The sequence below is a fragment of the Pecten maximus genome, chromosome 12 (assembly GCF_902652985.1).
Source record: "Pecten maximus chromosome 12, xPecMax1.1, whole genome shotgun sequence".
NCBI lineage: Eukaryota > Metazoa > Mollusca > Bivalvia > Pectinida > Pectinidae > Pecten > Pecten maximus.
The window spans coordinates 23,890,033-23,909,642 of NC_047026.1; the positions used below are offsets into that span (position 1 = coordinate 23,890,033).

The following is a 19,610-nucleotide window of genomic DNA, read 5'->3' on the forward strand; positions in this document are numbered from 1 at the left end:
TCTCCTGGGGCCTCTCACAGTTTCTCTGGCCGCTTTACTGTCTCAGTGAGATAGTTACGGTCTCCAGAGGTCCCCAGGGTATCCGTATCTCCACGCCTGAACGATGATGTAACAATGCCGAGTTGAACCCGAACCATATTTCACTTGTACAAATCCTTATTTTTGACATCTCTGAATATAGCCATGACTCCATGGAGGCTAACTTATATTGTATTACAACGATGGCTAAATGTATAAACCATCACCTTTAGAATTGGGATGATATATGTACATTGTATCTGATACAAAAATTGTGCATTGGGAGACAAACGTTGGGATAAGTTGTTTCCCTTTAATTAGTGTACTTTTGACTTTTCTGTCAATTGGTTGAGTAAACATGTCTTCCAAACCTTTTATTTAGAACATTTAATTTTCAAAAATTTGGATGGGAGTTGTCATTTCGTCAAAAAATATTTTGGATTGGCTTTGAAAAAAAAAACTACAAAAAACAGGAGTACATACTACTGAGCTATTTACAAAAAGTTGATATCAATTTAAGATTGAATATAGATGACAGACATGAAGACAGCTAGGAAATAGCAGAGACGGTGAGAGGATTGTATGTTAGTTTTGTTGTTGTCTGTTTGTAGTTTTGAGGTTTGGAGGATCGCTAAAAATGATGAGGGGTTGCAAAAGGAATGGGGGTAATGAAAAGACGGGAAGGGACTGTAAAGAGGCATGGTGATTTTAAAGACGGATAATGAATTCTAAAGATGAATGATTGTAAAGATGTACGAATGCTTCTAAAGGGGAAGGATGGATTGGAAATAGAAATGAGGGATTGTTGAAAGGGATGAGGAATTGTAAATAGTGATATGGGATTTTGAATAGGGATAATGGATTATATATAGGGATGATGGATTGTAAATAGGAATGTGGGATTGTAAATAGGGATGATGGATTGTATATAGGGATGATGGATTGTAAATAGTGATATGGAATTTTGAATAGGGATAATGGATTATATATAGGGATGATGGATTGTAAATAGGAATGTGTGATTGCAAATAGTGATGATGGATTGTATATAGGGATGATGGATTGTAAATAGTGATATGGAATTTTGAATAGGGATAATGGATTATATATAGGGATGATGGATTGTAAAAAGGAATGTGTGATTTCGAATAGGAATGATGGATTGTATATAGGGATGATGGATTTTGAATAGAGATGATGGATTGTATATAGGGATGATTGATTGTATATAGGGATGATGAATTTTGAATAGAGATGATGAATTGTATATAGGGATGATGGCTTGTTAAAAGGGATGATGGATTGTATATAGGGATGATGGATTGTAAATAGTGATATAGGATTTTGAATAGGGATGATGGATTGTATATAGGGATGATGGATTGTATATAGGAATGATGGATTGTATATAGGAATGATGGATTGTATATAGGGATGATGGCTTGTTAAAAGGGATGATGGATTGTAAATAGGGATGTGGGATTTTGTATAGGGATGATGGACTGTATATAAGAATGTGGGATTTTGTATAGGGATGATGGATTGTATATAGGGATGATGGATTGTATATAGGGATGATGGAGTTTGAATAGGGATGTGGGATTTTGAATAGTTTAATGGATTGTAAAGGGGGATGAATAATTGTAAAGAGAATAAAGGAATTCTCAAGAGGGACGAGGAATTGAAAGGGTAGAATAACTGTGAAATGATAACAGTTTGTGGACATAATGGTAAATATAAACTGAGTTACAATTATACACTTATAAAGTACGAATACAATAACGATAATGGTAAACATAAACTGAGTAACAATTAGACACTAATAAAGTTCGAATACAATAATGATAATGGTAAATATAAAACTAAAAAACAAGTTATAAGACAATAATTACTTATGATTAAAACGGATATTACGTTCAAATGTAAAACCAATTCAACATATTTACTAAAACTACTCAATTCTGACGGTGTAATATAAAGTAGAATCATGTAAACGCAAATATGGGTTCACGCACTGGAAGGTTCCATGTCAATGAAACTAACCGTAAATTACATATGTCTGACAGTTAACACTATTTCAGAAGAAAACGTCCCGGAACATTTGTCAATTACATTTTAAAATATTGAATGGTAATGCTGTTCTCCCTGTAGGATTGTGAGGCGTCCACGAACGAACACTACAATAACTGTTAGCGGCTTGTGATAGTGTGTACGCAGCCGCGCGACTTAATTATCTCGGCGAGGTATGTTTTCTAATGAACAATAAATACCAAAGATATTTATTAGTCGGGTTAATTTTTGTTTGGGAAATCTCTAGCCATATCTCTACGTTATAACAAATGGGACATTATTGGCAGCATAACCTCGAGACAAAAGACATGCGAACATACTAAATGCAACCGTAAACAATGCTATATGATAAGGTGGAAAAGTAAGAAGATTTTCATCTCTTTATTGCGTGTGTTGTTTTGTTTTAACCGTGTTTTAGTCTGCAGGAAGATGAGCTTCAACGAAGATATCATTGAGAAGAGAAGAGAGTTAGACAGGAAAAAAAATGTATGCCCATAGTAATGAGGACAGTAGGCCAATTTCGCTTTGTTTAATTCCCCCCAACCATACAGACGAATCAGAATGACAAATATTGGTAGTATCTGTACCGGTCTAACATCAGTTGCCTTTTACGATGATATGTTACATTGCACCATTGGTTATACCAAGCATACTCACTGACATGCAGGTTATTCTTATCCATTGTATATAGAGAAAAAATTAAAGATTTACAATACATGTTAATCAGATAATTTTCTTGTCACTATGTCTCCCGGATATAGTACAAGATATAGCGAGGATCAAAAACAACGTTTATAGTTAATAATTTTAGTAAGAATTCAAACAGTTTGATGAAGCAATACAAAGACACCTAATTCCAGGTTGTCCTAACAACGACCCTTACATTTCGTCAAATCCAACAGTAAAACAATAGTTGTCTCATGTGAGTGTCGACAGGAATAGAGTCGAAATACTGTGAAACAGATCGGGCTTAAAACACCATCCACACCTACACGACATTTGCTAGAGAATATTGATGATGCAGGCGATGTGATCAAAACCTAGAGTGACTGTTGTTGCAGAGTTCCTCTGGGACACGTGACGTCAACAAACAGCCTCGGTGGTTAGCAGGTACGGGAAAGAATGAATAATTGTCACAGGAAAGGTTCTAACGTGGCGTCATGGAGTAGAGGAAACAAGAACAAATGGAAACGGAGAAGTCATGCAGGGGCATAGTGGGATGGTGGAAACACGTGACACGTGACACTGAAGAGTACTTTCGCCATTGAAATTGAACTGTTTTTACATGTCCATATTTAATTTTCAGTGATATGTTTTAAACGTTTCTATTAATAATGATAATATTAACAGAAAATAGTCATAAATGAGTTTTAAGTAATATTCATTTGAACAAGTAATCACTACCCTATAATTCGTTAACTTCCATCTTCTGTTATACCTATGGTAATAAACATAATAGAATTGAAAATATTCACATCGACATACACTCACAAAATAGAATCAAAAACCAAGTGACATCCCATTCCAAGATTTCGGGTAGAACTTGGAGCAGAGGGAATTTAGGATAAATATATGCTACAAATGTATAAGAGTTTAAATCTGGAAAAGGATACAAGTCGTGATTCTGTCTAGCTCAAAATCGATAAAACGAGGATGTAATCTGAACAAAAATTTCCAAAAAAAAAAAAAAAAAAAAAAATCCAAAAGCAAACGGGAGAATAAGGCGTTTCTGGAGAGTGAGTGTCCTTTGCTACATCGACAGAAAACCCAACGTAAATCTAGTGTTCAGTTTGATGAGGGTAATAATAGCATAAAAAACAACAATAATAATATGTTGTGTTTAAGGTTGGCATTTTTAACAAATTTATTCAGACGTGATTTCAAAATAATTGGAACGCTGATACAATGTATTAAGTGCGATTGACATACCTATTGTTTTATTAACGAAGACATTTATTACCGACAAAAATACACTCCGATAATGCATTAATATTACATGTGGAACTAGATTACAAGTATTGTAAATATCCTCTCAGTTTTAACAGCTTCATAAACAGTGTCTTAAAAAGTTTACATATAATCAAGAATTTAACTTTGTGTCAATTTGAAAATCAAATAAAACCATTAAAGGGTTTTAGACACAAAAAGGTTAAAGTTGTCTATAGGTTGGTTTTCTGAAAAGCCAGTCAAATTACCCTCACACTCCTGGGGTTGTGTATATACACGCTGAGATACAGGGCACAGCATGGGCCCATCTGGACAACTGACCTATATGCAAAATTTCATTCTGATAACGAGGTCGGTCAGCCTCCTACGTCACAGGTTCACTGCTGCCGAGATGATAGTATAACTAACGTTATAAACACCCAAATGTGTGTCGCATTAAATCAATATTTACACACTATCTACCAAAGGTTTTGTGATGTGGGAATACTTTACATTAATATATTGGGTTACAACAGTGAATTGGTTACATTTACTCCAGTGATGATCCCGTTATTCATTAAACAACTGTATTAAATTCAACTTTATTCCATACGTTTTACAACTTATTGGATAAAATAGTATATAACATTAATGGACAAAGGCATCCACTCTTACATGATTTATAATTCAATAAGCTAATTTGTCAGATTTGTTACAGGGAAACAGAGAAATAATCATTAAAAATGAATATATTCTAATTAAAATCTTATAAAAAATCTTTCCTTTAGTTTATTTGCTAGTGATAAATATTTTCCTAAATTGTTAAGTTCTTTTATATTTTCTACTTTGAGTAACTGAATACGTTTAAACATACTATAGTATTTAAAATGATATGTTTCAATCAAATCAATACGAATGTCTGCGTAACATTTTCACCACATCAAATACATTTCCTTCATAACCTTCATAAAACATTCTTTAAGGAAATTGTCAAAAAAGGACGTTGTTTGAATACATTACTGTAAAATTGATCAGAACAGTAACTGATTTCTTCAAACATTTACCCAAGACTGACAGTTCAAAGTTACTGATTTAAATAAAGAATCCAAGGATCTTTAGTTTCCAACATGTCATCATAACATGCTTTGAGTAAAAAATTATCTGGACGCTTTAATTTCAACCAATATTTAAAAATTCTTGATTTAATATGTACAAAGGAAATCCTCTAAGTTCGATGTACAAACAACCCATGTATCGTCTCAGATAAAAAAAAAATCAGTTCTGTGATTACGTACTATCTAATTAAATTACATCAGGATGAGACAACTGTATTTCAAACTACTGCATTTTTATCAAATCTTAATCTTGCAAAATTAAGAAATGGATCTTTTTATGTTAATATTACGTCAGGAAAGGGTAAAACTTGTTCTTAAAAGTGTGCAAAATCTTATCAAATTATGCCAAAAATAAAATGGTTAACAAGGCTAGGAAAATTAATCACCGTAAAAAGACTGCACAAGTGAGATCATTTTGTCACCTCACTGTATAGTAGACCAGAGATGTATATATCACATATGTGATATTTACATCTTTGAGTAGACCTATAGTGTATATGCCATTGTTTGAGTTTTTAAAATAAAAATAAATAAAAAGATGACATGTGATATTAGTAAATTACCAAGGTTATGATATTGTCCGCTGGTCTACTATTTTGAATATACAATTACAGACATGAGGTGGGGAAAGAAATCTAAACATGTAAGATGATAAAATCAGGACATTCACTGTCATTGCTTTCAATGTTTACAAAATAATATGAGGCTCTTTGAAGTTTCCCTCTATAAATGCATATAACAAGGCAGATTCTAGCCTAGTGATACTGGTGAGGTGAACCAGATGACGCGTCGGACCACGTGACCACCTAGCTCATTAAAATTTTTCAGCCAGCAGCAATATCCCCCTACTGGCCTAAAATAGATAAACAGCTTTGTAAGGCGAGGTAAAACCTGTGTCAGCCAACATTTATGGGGTCGGGCTAACAGAAAATGGAAAAATACCCTATGTGTCCAAAACCCTGGCATCAGGGAACAAGGGATATTAGTGTGAAAACTAAACCGTAAGTGTTGGCTCAAACTTTGATAAATGAAATGAACATAGCAACAAAATACATGTTCATTGCGGCATTAAATGTAAACAAGGGAACTAATAATTAACTGAAATGGTCCACATAACTGAGACACAGAACAGCCAGGGTCATTTTGAATGTGGGGGTCTCTTTGAAATAGTTGGCGACTACGTCAATGACCGGCCCCTCGCATGCTATCCAGACAATATTAGGGTAAAGTGTCCTGACAAAGGACATAACCACGACAGCGCAGATCGGTCCGTTTTCCAGCATCTCGAAAAGCACAACCCGACAAAGGTAGGGAGCGTCGAATCACGCGCCTCGGATCTTCACCTGAGGTCACGTGACAAGGATAAGTTATTTTGTTAATACTAAGGTGAATAGAAAAGCTTGTTTTTCTATCTTCTACCAAACGCTTTTGCTGTTTCCTGAAGGCTATGTTGTGATGCTAGCCTGTATGAATAATGCAAGATAATGTTTTAGTGAATTTATGTTACATGGTATAACAAGTTTCAACACAAAACATAAACTTTAAAGATAGCTACGATAGTGTTACCAGTCTTTATCCATGTATCGTGATAAACCTAGAACGAGACAAAGGTCAATCTTTCTTTCTCGTATTGATCTCGACCTTTTGTATATCGGTATATCGTCGCTCTTCAGACAACAATGGCACAGTAGCCTTTGAAATCTGCAGCGTCGATATTGTAAAGGGGACGAACTGCTGTTTCATAAAAAAAGAATGCAGCCGTATATGGTTACCTTGTTATTTTATTTTTTGATTGATGAATGAATTTCGTGAAATTTGAGAATAAGATATTGTTAATAAAAGGTACAAAATAAATAAGTAGATCAACATGATTGTCTGTTTTATAGTCATATGGATACCGATTACCTAGGAGGCACGACATATAATGATAGTAGGGAGCAGAACTCTCTAATTCGGATGTGATACACATAAGTCACATCCTACAATGCCATGCAATGGTATACAAAAGGTGTGTATTGGGGTGGTTTAAGAAGTAATTTGTTTCCAATATATGATACATTTTCAAACGGAAAGGAAGCAAAAAAGCGAAGCTTTCATATAAACATATGCTATTACACGTATATAATCAGTCTTATGAATGGAAAATATAATATTTTTAAAACATTATTTCCCAAGGGTTTGAGTTATGCGATCAGCGTAATCTTACACGAGTACATGTGCTAATATACTGTAAAAATGACCAATCAAAATTAAATGATTTGATATTTCGTTAATTTTTCAACACATGATATAGCAAATTGTTGAGAATTTAGTTATGGAAATTCCATTAAAGATCACCTAACACCTTTTGAATCAGCGTTGGACGTAACAGTTTTATACTGAGACATTGTAATGGTTCTGGGAATCAATTAATAATCTATTCGATATTCGATATCGCCAGTAGAAAATCTCGATTTCGAACACTTGAGGAGTTATCTCAGTTCGCACTTCCCTAACTAGACAAAATCTGAATATAATATCCTCCACTGCTAGATACATTATTTACATACAGCAGAAGGAAGGACGAATGTAACATCTACCTGTACGTGCCTTGTTATTATGTCAGTATAGCCAGTTTAGATTCGGAAAAATCTGTAACCAACGTCAAAGGGGTCCCCTGATAATAGATAGAAACGTCACAATTCAAATAAGGAAGGCATGAAGGAATAGCAATGCACTAAAAGAGAATAACCATTTGAACATTTGAAGTAAATTGTTCTTTAATAGGATTGCAGTAGCAGAATGCTACGCCGAGCCTTCTATCGATAATTAAAAAAAACTGTGTTAGTTCTGATCTTTGGCTCAAATACATAGAATGTGAGCACTACAGTACATGCATGGATGACTGTTTATCGTTTACTCTGATATCAGGCTGCAACAGTAGGCTTGATTTTATACCAAAAAGACAGGAATTAACCAAGCCGTTAACAGACTACCACCTATAGAACTCAAAACAAACTGCCATAAATTACAAAATTGCTAGATACCCAAAATTAGAGACTATAGCATGGGCCAATTAGGAGTTTTAATGTGCTTTGTATCTTCACATTTTTCAAAATTCTGTGTAACTTATGACACAAGCAACTTGTTTTGAACGTTAAATTGGGACAGTAATTAACATCGATGTTAATCGAAGTGATATTTCTTGACCTCCCGCTAGAAAACCTTGGCTGGCAAGTCTGTATATACACACAGGAAATTTCATGAAGATAACGATTCTCTGAAAGTTCGTTTAAACGCTACGGACATCAAATAGTCCTTAAACTACATGCCATATCGACACTTAATGCGAGTGACGTGGATGCAATGGAGCTTGATGTCGTCAAAGGACCAAGGTAATGAAAGGAAACGCAGATACATGGTTCCTTTTTGATATTCTGTTCACAGTCTGATCACTAGTAGCACACGTGCGGATAACTGATGAGGAAAATAACGATTTTAAATGAATTTGCAATATCAAACCAAAGGACATAGGGATAAATATCATCAATTTAATCTACTAGGCTGAGTGAGTGTTGCTTTATCATAAATAAAATAAGAATCGCTTGGTTATTATAATCGTGCTATCATTCACAGCCCATACCAATAGTATTTGGTATCTAGCATTTTAGGTAAAAAGTATAACTAGAAATCTAATATTTTGAATGATATTCTCTACGAGTTATAAGTTGTGTTATATCAAATCAATACAGAACGAAACCTTTTGCATGTCGACGCCATGGAGTGACGGCATTTTGGAAATGTACTTATAGATGTATTGTTGATATCGATAATCTGTTTTACTAAGGTTTACTCGAGTGGTGATCAATAATATAGACGATATATGTTTTGCTCTCAAAGCAAAAAGATACAAACTTTATAATTGAATTGTGTTTTTTTTGTCATGAAATCGATAAATGCTATAATCCATTCTCTACATATAGTGGTTTCGACAAGATATAAAGGAATTAATTCAAGAATTTCAAATATTGTAACCTTAATATCAATGTCTGGTGAATAATAACTTGGGATACATTTTAAAGTTCCAATACAGAAAAAGGATTTCATGATTCATAGAAAGAATTCGATGATAAGTATATAAATAGCCATTTCAATAAATCATAAACAATAAGTCTATTTCAGAGTTTAGTTATAAAACAAATGTAAATATACATTATTATAACTTGAGTATTCAAAACTAAACACAAACCAACTGCAAAGTGTAAGGGATAAGCAATGTAAAACACACACGCACAATCATTAGGAAAACATCAATATGTAAAACCACACAGTGACTTTAACGAGTATCCTTCCGAACGTGTGCGGAAAAAAGCACCTGTATAAAGATATGCTGTGTGGAATAAAGTAGCCATATATGAACTCTAAAATAAAATACCTGTGGTTTATATCGAATTGCAATAATAAGAAGCTGGCACGATAATGACTTAAATAACACAAAACATAATACCAAAACGACATCAAGTTATAGGATGTTAAAAAATGTAGAATTCGGCAGGAAACAGCTGGTGGTTGGATGATAAGTTGGATGTGTGCATAGCGTCTGTGTGTGTGTCATTGTGTGTAATATGAAACATCTATGTAAACACACAGAAGAACATTCTTAATCAACTAGACAAAATACAAATTCAATAAATCTACATCAAAACTTTCAAACGAATTCAAATATATAAAATATAGTGCGTTTGACTCACCAGCTTTTGATTTTCCGCCTGTCAGTGAAAAGTTGACAAAATGAGATAGAATTGTGTTACGACTGGACAGAAACATGGTAACTGTAGTCTAGTCAGCCAACTACTGCCGAAAACCTATAAGGCTTTGCACCTGTTTCTCGCAAATATTGAGTTTATCGATCGATACATCCTGAGAGTTGTACAAATAATGAACAGACTTTAATATAGAAAAGTCAGTGTTGTACATTATATCGTGAAGCATGTCCTAAAATGGCGATTTTATCCAATAATAGCAGGGAAACACACAAACACTGGGAGGGAAACACAACCTTCCGCTATAAATATTTAACCGTACCAATCGTAGATGGCGCTAGTGGCAACTCTATAATGGTTCATACGCGTTTTGTCTTTGACGTCAACAAATATTTCCAAACTCGTTTGGGATGTTATATCCCTGATGATATAATTCATATTGATGATCTCATGGCTATTTCAAATAACAATGATTGATGCAAATAGATTATAACACACTTCTGCTAGCAGATAATCCAAAACAGTAGGAGATGACAAAGCTCATGAACTTATGCTAGGTACATATGATTGGACCATAGATAGTCTTAACCTTATGACAATAACACTCTTTCTAACACTAAAACTACGTCCATACACTAGGACAGAAATCTATAACCACATGAAGTCACAGACTGCGCTCTAAATTTAGACACACACATACATACCTCTTTGACACAGTGGCACCAAAACTGTTAACCACTTAAAATTCGCGAGGTTGAGATTTTCAGAAATTCTTCGGATTGAAACTTCACGGCAATAGGTGAGTTGACAAAAGCGCAACACAATAGCTAGGGTTGAGATATATCGGCTTTATAAATGTCGTTTTCGAAAGTAATTTGAAACAGAGAGCTACTTGTTTGAACGGTTGATAGTAGTTTTCTTGATTTATAGTAGTTGTTCAACAGGATAAGCTCGAAAATTTACAAGAGTATGTGAACTTAATTGATACCATACGCGATCTGTCAATAGAGTGATATCATTAGTCTACTGTTTTTAGATATAGTAACGCGGAGTTGACGGTCATGTGATTCCTTCCTGACAAAATGAGTCCGAAGGAAAAGCCATTGCTAAGTAACATAATTCATTTAGGATGAACCATATATTTTGCTTTTAGACTATTATCTTCATCCTAATTATAAGTAACATCATGACATGTACTTCTAGTTATGAGTGCTATAGTAAACGTTTCTATATGAAACGTGTATGACACATTACTATGGTTTTACAATAGATTGGCCTAGTAATATGAACTCTTCTAACCGTTTATCATACGCCTAGAGGATTATATATCTGTTTAAGTGGATCTGATCTAGATACATTATATATCGTCAATAAAGAAGAAGGCACATAACCTTCCGGACCTCCTGAACACCTGGCTGGTCTAATTCTGATTTTCACAGTCTCTGTGTAAATAAATCATCTGTTTAATGTTTATATTTTGTACTCATTTTACTTTTGGTAACACCTTAACATTGAAGTGTTATTAACATTCATCTTGGATATGATTCAAACTAATTCGATTTTGAAAATGTGTTATTCAAAATTTAGGGTTGATAATTATCAGATTATCGTATTTAATTAAGGAAGAAACATTAACATATTAATGAATCTTAATTGTATTTTCGTTAGACGAAGGGGCTATTATAGATGGGTACAACCACATAATTGACAACCCATGTAGACATGAGCGCACGTAAGTTAGTTTGAGCATTCGAGGTCAAACAATCACACACGGAAAAGCATGTTATTCAAACTAGCAGACCAATTTATTCTACCAAAAGTGGCTCCTTTTCGATTAAAGATAATAAACTACTTCTGAATTGCCAGAAAACATACACTTTCCATTTCTGAGTGTACAAACCATGCGGATAATTTGTAGATTGCTAAAGAACGGAAAATATTTGAATGACGTTTTTGTACCTTAGATCAAGCGTTAACAAACAGATGTATTTAATTGACTTGTATGCCTTTATCACAATGATCATAAGCGACCTTGTACATGATCGATAATTCGTGCTAAAATGTTATTACTTTATATCTGTTCGACTCGTAATTTTCAGAAAAAACATAATACTTGTTTTCGTCTTGTACATGTACATATATGTCTAGAACTAGCTATCTGGTAAAGACATACTAATTTACTTATTATGTAAGTACTTACAAGGTAAGTAGGTAGCTATTTATATGGCTACTTTTTTTTTACATATGTTATGTAAGTATCTCTGACGGCTAACCAGGTTATGTAAGTATCTCTGACGGTTTACCAAGTTATGTAAGTATCTCTGACATTTAACCAGGTTTATTACGGTACATATGTTAGTATACCTGACAGTTTACCAGGTATGTTACGGTACTTATGTTATGTATTTTTAGTTAGTATCCCTGCCAGTTTACCAGGTAGATTACAGTTCATATGTTATGTGTTTTTAGCAAGTATCCCAGACGGTTAACCAAGTTTATCACGGTAGATGGCTATTTTTGTAAATATCCCTAAGGGTTTACCAGGTTTATTACGGTATATATGTTAGTATCCCTGACCGTTTACCAGGTTTATTACGGTACATATGTTATGTAAGTATCCCTGACCGTTTACCAGGTTTATTACGGTTCATCCCAAGAACAATGAGTATAAAATATATATGTTTTACAGGGAGTGTTTTTTTTTATGTAGAAAGGACAGCCTGCTAACGTCCTTGCGGCTGTAGGTCTGTCATGAAATATTCATCCACTCAAACCAAGACGATCTCTCTTGTTGTTTGCGACAGGCATGACGCATCATACACGTTTTTTATACAGTTATATTATGACTTTTACAGAATTTATAAACTAACTTATGGCTGTTTCCATGTCATTAAGGGGGTGAGTCATCTAGTAAACATATATCGCCATAGTTAAATTGTGAGTGTCTGTGAAGGTATGTACAAGCAAAATGTACCTGTTGATTTTAGTGTTATTTTCATATTTCATAAATGCAGTTTGCGGCACCAGAACTATATGAACCATATAGAATATTAAATCCGAGTACCCGCCGGTCACACTACCATTATCTAGAAAAGGCATGTTTGAACTAACAATTATGTAGTCAATGGCGTGCTACTTTCAATACGATTACCATAAGTTAGTTATACACGATAACAAAACACAAGAAGATTGTGTCTGTCCTGTATAAAAATCTCTTTAGGGACCATGACACGTGATATATAATCAGTTTGATTTTAAACGTGATATAGAAGGATTTTATAAATAGGATTATACCTTAATTACTCTTGTGCGTCTGTAAATTCTCTTACCATTTTTATGAATATTTGTGCGGAAGATACCATATTTATGAATAGCTGCTGGGTCTAAATATCTACACACACAATCAGATACACACACACACTCTAATAACGATGTATAAAGATACAAGTGTTTGTCTGGAGAAGTCGAGCGTAAATACCACACGCAGATCCCAGACTGCTGCTGATCATCTTGGAATCGATGTGTTATATAGTCGGAGTCAGACAATGGGAATTTAATGTATTAACTACATGCGCATGTCACACGCCAAGTCCTAAAGTATCAAGGGTAGATAACTCATTCATACCACAATTGACCTACAATTAAAAGTATGGTGATGAAAGTTGTTTTGTTTATAAAAATATTTGTGATGGAAAACAATTGCAGTTGTAATTAATTGATTCTGTTTTTACAGATACTCTTTGGATAACATTGAATTTTATACAGATTTATAGATATATTGGAAGTTATAAATTCAATTCAATTACATCTGGACTAATTGAGATACAACGGATTAAGGCTAAATCAGTTTCGTCTCTATTACGATTTTTCTAAAATTGGTGGTAGCGGTGGGATACACTTACCTGAACATTTCATTTTAAAATCACATATATGCACATTCAAATATATATCATCGAGACATGTTAATACCAGATGTGATATTTCAATACTGTTAGGACATGCACAAGCAATGGTTACAAGCGGTAAATACAAGGAGGGCTCATTAAACCGCAAATCAACAGCATGCCCTAGATTGTGTCTACCATATATCAAAACATCAGCTTCATGTTCCAATATCAAACAAACCGGAAGTAATTTTGATTGTCTTGAATACTGCTATAAGTTACAAAGGTTATGATCTACATAAGCATTATGATTAATAAAGATAAAACCTTTTCAAATGCTTACACCAAAGTGTTTTATGTAACCTATACGTTAAAACATCAGTAAATGAGAACATTTATTTGATCGCTTGTGTTTCTGTGGTTTCTTGAAATTTTAAAATCTTGGATGTCACTGTAATGGTAAATTTATCTGCCTTATTTCAATACAAAATCAACCTTATATATCGCATATCTCTTCAATGTAACGTCAGTCTATCTTTACAATGAGTATCGTGATAAAGAAACAAGGGCATATCACAAAATTCATCTTACGTGTCGCTTTGGTGTAAAAGCAATGTTTTGGTAACTTATATAACTGTTCCACCAGGTAGACATTTTCCAAGAATTTTACGTCATAGCCGGTTGCCTGTCGATGAATATTTCGAATTGTCAACTGTAACACATATCTGACCCTTTTTCCAGTTTAATATAATATCTTTTCCTGCTAGTTGGTATTCACACTCTATGTCGACTTATCATAGAGGTAGATTAAAGCCATCACTCTGTGATGATATATACCAACCAGACAATTGCCCTTTTGTCAGGGTTTATAACACAGACATATGTTGTTTTTTTGTCAAAACATATAAACATTTGATAGCACGAGGAAGCTATTGATTTGTATCACCTGTAAAAAAAACTTCTCGGCAAATTCTTTATGATTTATTTTATCCAGCCACATTCATGTTAGAAATAACTTTATAACGAGTTTGAAGAATGATCATTCGTTTAATCCACAGCGTTTGAATCAATACAAACCAACGCCGACTTTGTCATAAAGAATGATAATGTGTGTTTGATAAAAAAAAACCCTAGCTGTCAAATTGCCCGCATTATCCGTCAATATCATTAAACGCTTCCGTGCACGATATGTTGTTTGGTGCGTTACCGTAACCCAGGATTTCACATAACCATTCATTTTGCTTTATAAAGTGTTCTGATAAAACAATCTGATGTATACAAAACGTAGCAAATAAAGATAATATATACTTATTTGGTGGCACCATTAATATCCTTATGCTTACTGCCCGTTACTGAAAAAACATATACTTCTGTTATGTTTGCTGTAAAATGCATAGCATTATGGGGATGGGAGAAATATGCATTTTGACATCACCTCGGAATAATGTCCACTTTTTGTGTAATATGATCGAAGAGTTAGAAAAGCAGCTAAAATGTTAGATGATGAAGAATCAAAGGCAACGGGGTAAATCCATACTCTAACGCGAACATGGAATTTTATGCAAATATGCACAAATCAACATAAATGATTGGTTGTATCAAACATGTTGCAAAGTGTTTTATGTTAGCAATTACGCAAAAATTGGTTACATCGTTCTGATTTACTTCTGATCAATGCAATGGCGCCTTAATATGCAATTGCTTCGTTGGAAACCTGTTAAATGTAACAGTCAAACTATACTTCAGCAGAAAGCATTATATGCTCTATTTCATTCCATCGTTTTTCAACAGGACATGCTTTGTTCAGTTGTTTGTAAAATTTCACAATAAATGCGTGTATGGGGAATTCGGTAGACAGGATGTAGATACATATTCTGACGTGAAGGATACATACGATCTATTACAATGTTTGGCAACATATACATTTTTTTTGTATGTATGTATATGCTTCAACCTCAGTGGTTTATTGCAAAGAGGGTTCTCTCTGGTAAACAACATGTATCAACCAGGTTGATAGCGATATAATTAGTTTTGAACGTTTCTGACAATTGCTTGACATTTCCGGCAATATATACATGTTTTTTAGTTTGAAATTTGGCAATCATATAATAAGATGTCAATACAATCAATACAAGCTAATTCTCCTATAGCCACAATAAAACTTCAGGTCCTCACAGCTATAAAAACTGTCTACACCAGTGTTTTGATTTCATGTCTAGGGTTTATTTTAAATGCCGCATGACAGGAGCTAATTTAATTTAAAAACTTGGCCGCTGAGATGATTTATCCCAAACATAACTCGCAGGCCTTCCTTTGACTTATTTACTCATATATATCAAGTGTTTTTTTTACTAGTGTCGTTATAAACAACTTATTTCAGTCAGTGTCAGACATTGTATGCTGCAACACAAAATATCTTAGCATCGACGGGGGAAGGAGGATTTGGGATAAACAAAATAAAGACGATCAATGTGTGGTTTACAAACAGTTATCTCCATATACGCTTGTATTATAATAATTTTTTGGGATAATTTAAGTTCTGAATTAATCTGGTAATAATGCAATTATCCAATAAGAGGGTTTATATGCATGTCATGTCAAGGTCAAATGAGAACAAATGCCGACGGATAAAATAAAAATATTCCATGTTTTCGGTTGCAATGTTTAAATTTGAATTAAGGCTCAACGAAAAAGGAAAATGTGACATATTATGGATACTAGATATTTTTCCTGTATTAAAGTTCCGTGTAATTTTACCTTAATCAAACATGTACTTTTGAATATAAGTATATATGTTAAGTTAATGTTGAAATTTAATTTAATTTGAATATTTCTAGTTGCAAAAAGCATAGCTACAATCAACAGGATAATCAAATTATATAAATATTCAAAATGAGCCAAATGTAATTTCCTTGACAGCGTGAAAATGTGATGAAGCGCAAACGTGCCATGCATTACTCATTTAAGTGGTTCAAGCAATCATTCATCTTCTACAAAAATACATAAGTGCAAAGTATAAAAAAAATCCAGCTTATCATCCGATGAAAATTAAATCGGTGTTAGAAAAACTATTATAAAAAAGCGAAATTCCGCAGCTACGTTCTTTAAAATAAGGTAAAAATAATTAATATTAGTATGTAATAAAATATGTCTAACATATTTTGTTCGTGCTTTAAAATTCACATCCACCACACAAAGATGTAAAACTATTTGCTCACCCACTGTTGTCGGTAAAGAAAAAGAGAAAGAAATAATATAAATAAGTAAGTATGAATTTAGCAACAGATTACTTTTCAGTCACAGTGTCCTCAACATAAACAATAGCATTCAACGATTCCTGGAATAAAAGAAAGATTGAGTGAAAAATCAAATTAGTTTATCACGCATGCGTTGACATTCTTTTGTGCCATGTGATATTACACAGCCATATCTCCAAAGTCCAGTTGCTCCGCATTTCCTTGGTATTGTGCAAAGTGGTAATATTATGTAAATTATATTCAAATTGTATATAAATGAAGAGATTTGTGACATGTGTGAATATGGATGTGACTCTCATTACAGGTAAAGTAATTCTTTGTTGCCCGAAAATCAAACGTACAGATTTGTTTTTAACGAACTAAACATAACATATAGCAGTTCCTTTCTAATCTCTGCTTTCTAGCTTCCAGCATCAATCAAAAAAAAGGGAAAAATGGGTTCTGCTACAGAGGACCTGTTGCTTTTGGTGCACATTCCCTGCGAACATTTTCCAAATAAGTACAATCACAGCAATTGTAACTATATATATATATATGATATAATTCCCTCAAGCCAGTAAGATAGAATGGGAATTGGGGATGTCCAACTATTCATTATTAATTCCTTTTTGTTTTATATTATTGCTCAGTTATATATCAATACAAACGATATACGTTTAATTTCCCCTCTAACATAATACACAGTTGGTACATTTACACGTTTTGTATCGGTTTCTCCAATGTCATTTTTGTAAAATGAATTTGGTATTAATATATTGATTGTTCATAAAACAGAACGTGATAGATGAAATAAAACTATCATGAAAGGCGGATAATAAAACAAAGACAGCTACAGTATCTCACATAGCCGATACAGAAAAAACATACTTCACGATAGATGATCCATTGTCGAATTTCAGTATATCGATAACAGACACCGGTATACAAGACCAGTCAACCATTGTAAGGCGAAAGATATGCAGCAGATAACTATACCAGTCTTTAAAGTGTTAGCATAACAAATTGACAATAAACTGCGCACGCAAAACGAACACTAGATATATTATGTTAAAAGCGATTGTCTGTAAACTGAAACATATATCAATTCGGTATTGGAATTTACACTGCATGCCGCTAATTTTCTTCTCGGACATATTGCATCAGCATAGCTAGTATGAAAGTATGGCTTTTAACATATACGTTATAGATAAATCTCATAATATGCTTCATGTGAATCTCCCCGTCAAACTCCAGTGCGGGGATAGCGCGTGCTGTATGCATCACTTATATAGAGACGCACATATTGACAGTGAATAATACTTTTAAAAAATCAATATGGCGTGACCTAATCCAATCAAGTTTAATTATTTGTCAAGAATTCTTAAAACCTCGCTGTGAACAACACATATAAACTCGATTGCCTTTTATACACTATTACTATGAGGTTGTACAATGCATTGCTTTTACACTTCATTACATCTGATAGCAAAAATGCTTCCATAGAAGTTTGGTTTGGTTGATTTTGTTTAACGTCCTCTTAACAGTCAGGGTCATGCCAGGTTTTTGAGGTGGAGGAAAGCCGGAGTACCCGGAGAAAAACCACTGGCCTACGGTCAGTACCTGGCAACTGCCCCACGTAGGTTTCGAACTTCCAACCCAGAGGTGGAGGGCTAGTGATAAAGTGTCGTTACTCTGCCACCGCGCCCCCCTTTACATAGTACTTTTTATATCCATAAAAGTTATTCAAAATAACCAACTCCTCTACGGAAACAAAACAATTGTATCTTAATTAATGTATTAGTAAATATATGTATCTAATACCGTTTTCAACGTAACGTAATAGAATCGCATAATACACCACAATAGAGGGAATGATTAGGTGGAGGATAGGTAAAAATGCCAGTTTCGAATATTACTCTCAATAGAAAACATTCAAAAAACATAAATCATTTATAAAAGCTTCCAAGAGCACATCGACTTGATATACAGCGAATATATATCAGAATAAGGCGTGTAAGTTTTGACAAAAGGCACTCGGGTCGTAACATACATGTACCAAAATCATTGAAGGAAACGAATATCAGGTATTTCGGACGTGTAGACTTCCCTTGCTTAATCGACGATATGTTCGATGTACTAAATGATGTGGGAAATAAAGATATAGTGTTGCCAGGGCGTACTTATGAAAAAAATCGTCCTTTTTCGCAATGCATGCCCAATGTCAAGACAGGCAACCAATACTTTTCCTCAGGCGATTCGGGACCTCTTCTGTGCCTGGGTGATATGAACGTGTTATTACACTCTTTGTGTTTGGTATTGTCTCACCTTGAAGCGATTTGGATGAGACCACATAAGTCGCAAATACATTATTTTTTCAGAAATAGGAAATACTGCGACAAACCAATAAACAGATAAGTGATAATTACTAAGTAGAATTAAAATTACGGCAAATAATAGCTCTGTCACTCTCGGTATCCTAAATAATATAAATGTTCATTAGGTATTCTTGTCAACAAGTTAGCCATTGCTGCTACAATTTAGTTTTTCAATTTGAATGAAAATATTCGTATCACAATTAACCAAGAATTACAATGTCAGTTTTCAAATTTAAAAAAGGAA

At 33.9% G+C, this 19,610-nt stretch overlaps 1 protein-coding gene across 11 annotated transcripts in view; it reads right to left on the reverse strand.

Annotated features, from left to right (window-relative positions):
- Positions 1–19,610, reverse strand: part of LOC117339993 (Kv channel-interacting protein 4-like) — a 420,070-nt gene that overhangs the window by 51,125 nt on the left and 349,335 nt on the right. Inside the window, exon 1 of one of the 11 annotated variants that reach the window (XM_033901728.1) lies at positions 9,860–9,950. The exons of the other annotated variants lie outside the window; for them this stretch is intronic. Coding sequence (XP_033757619.1) covers positions 9,860–9,935 — 76 coding nt within the window. The 5' untranslated portion in view covers positions 9,936–9,950. Of the gene's footprint in view, positions 1–9,859; positions 9,951–19,610 lie in introns of those variants that run through there. 11 annotated transcript variants of the gene reach the window in all.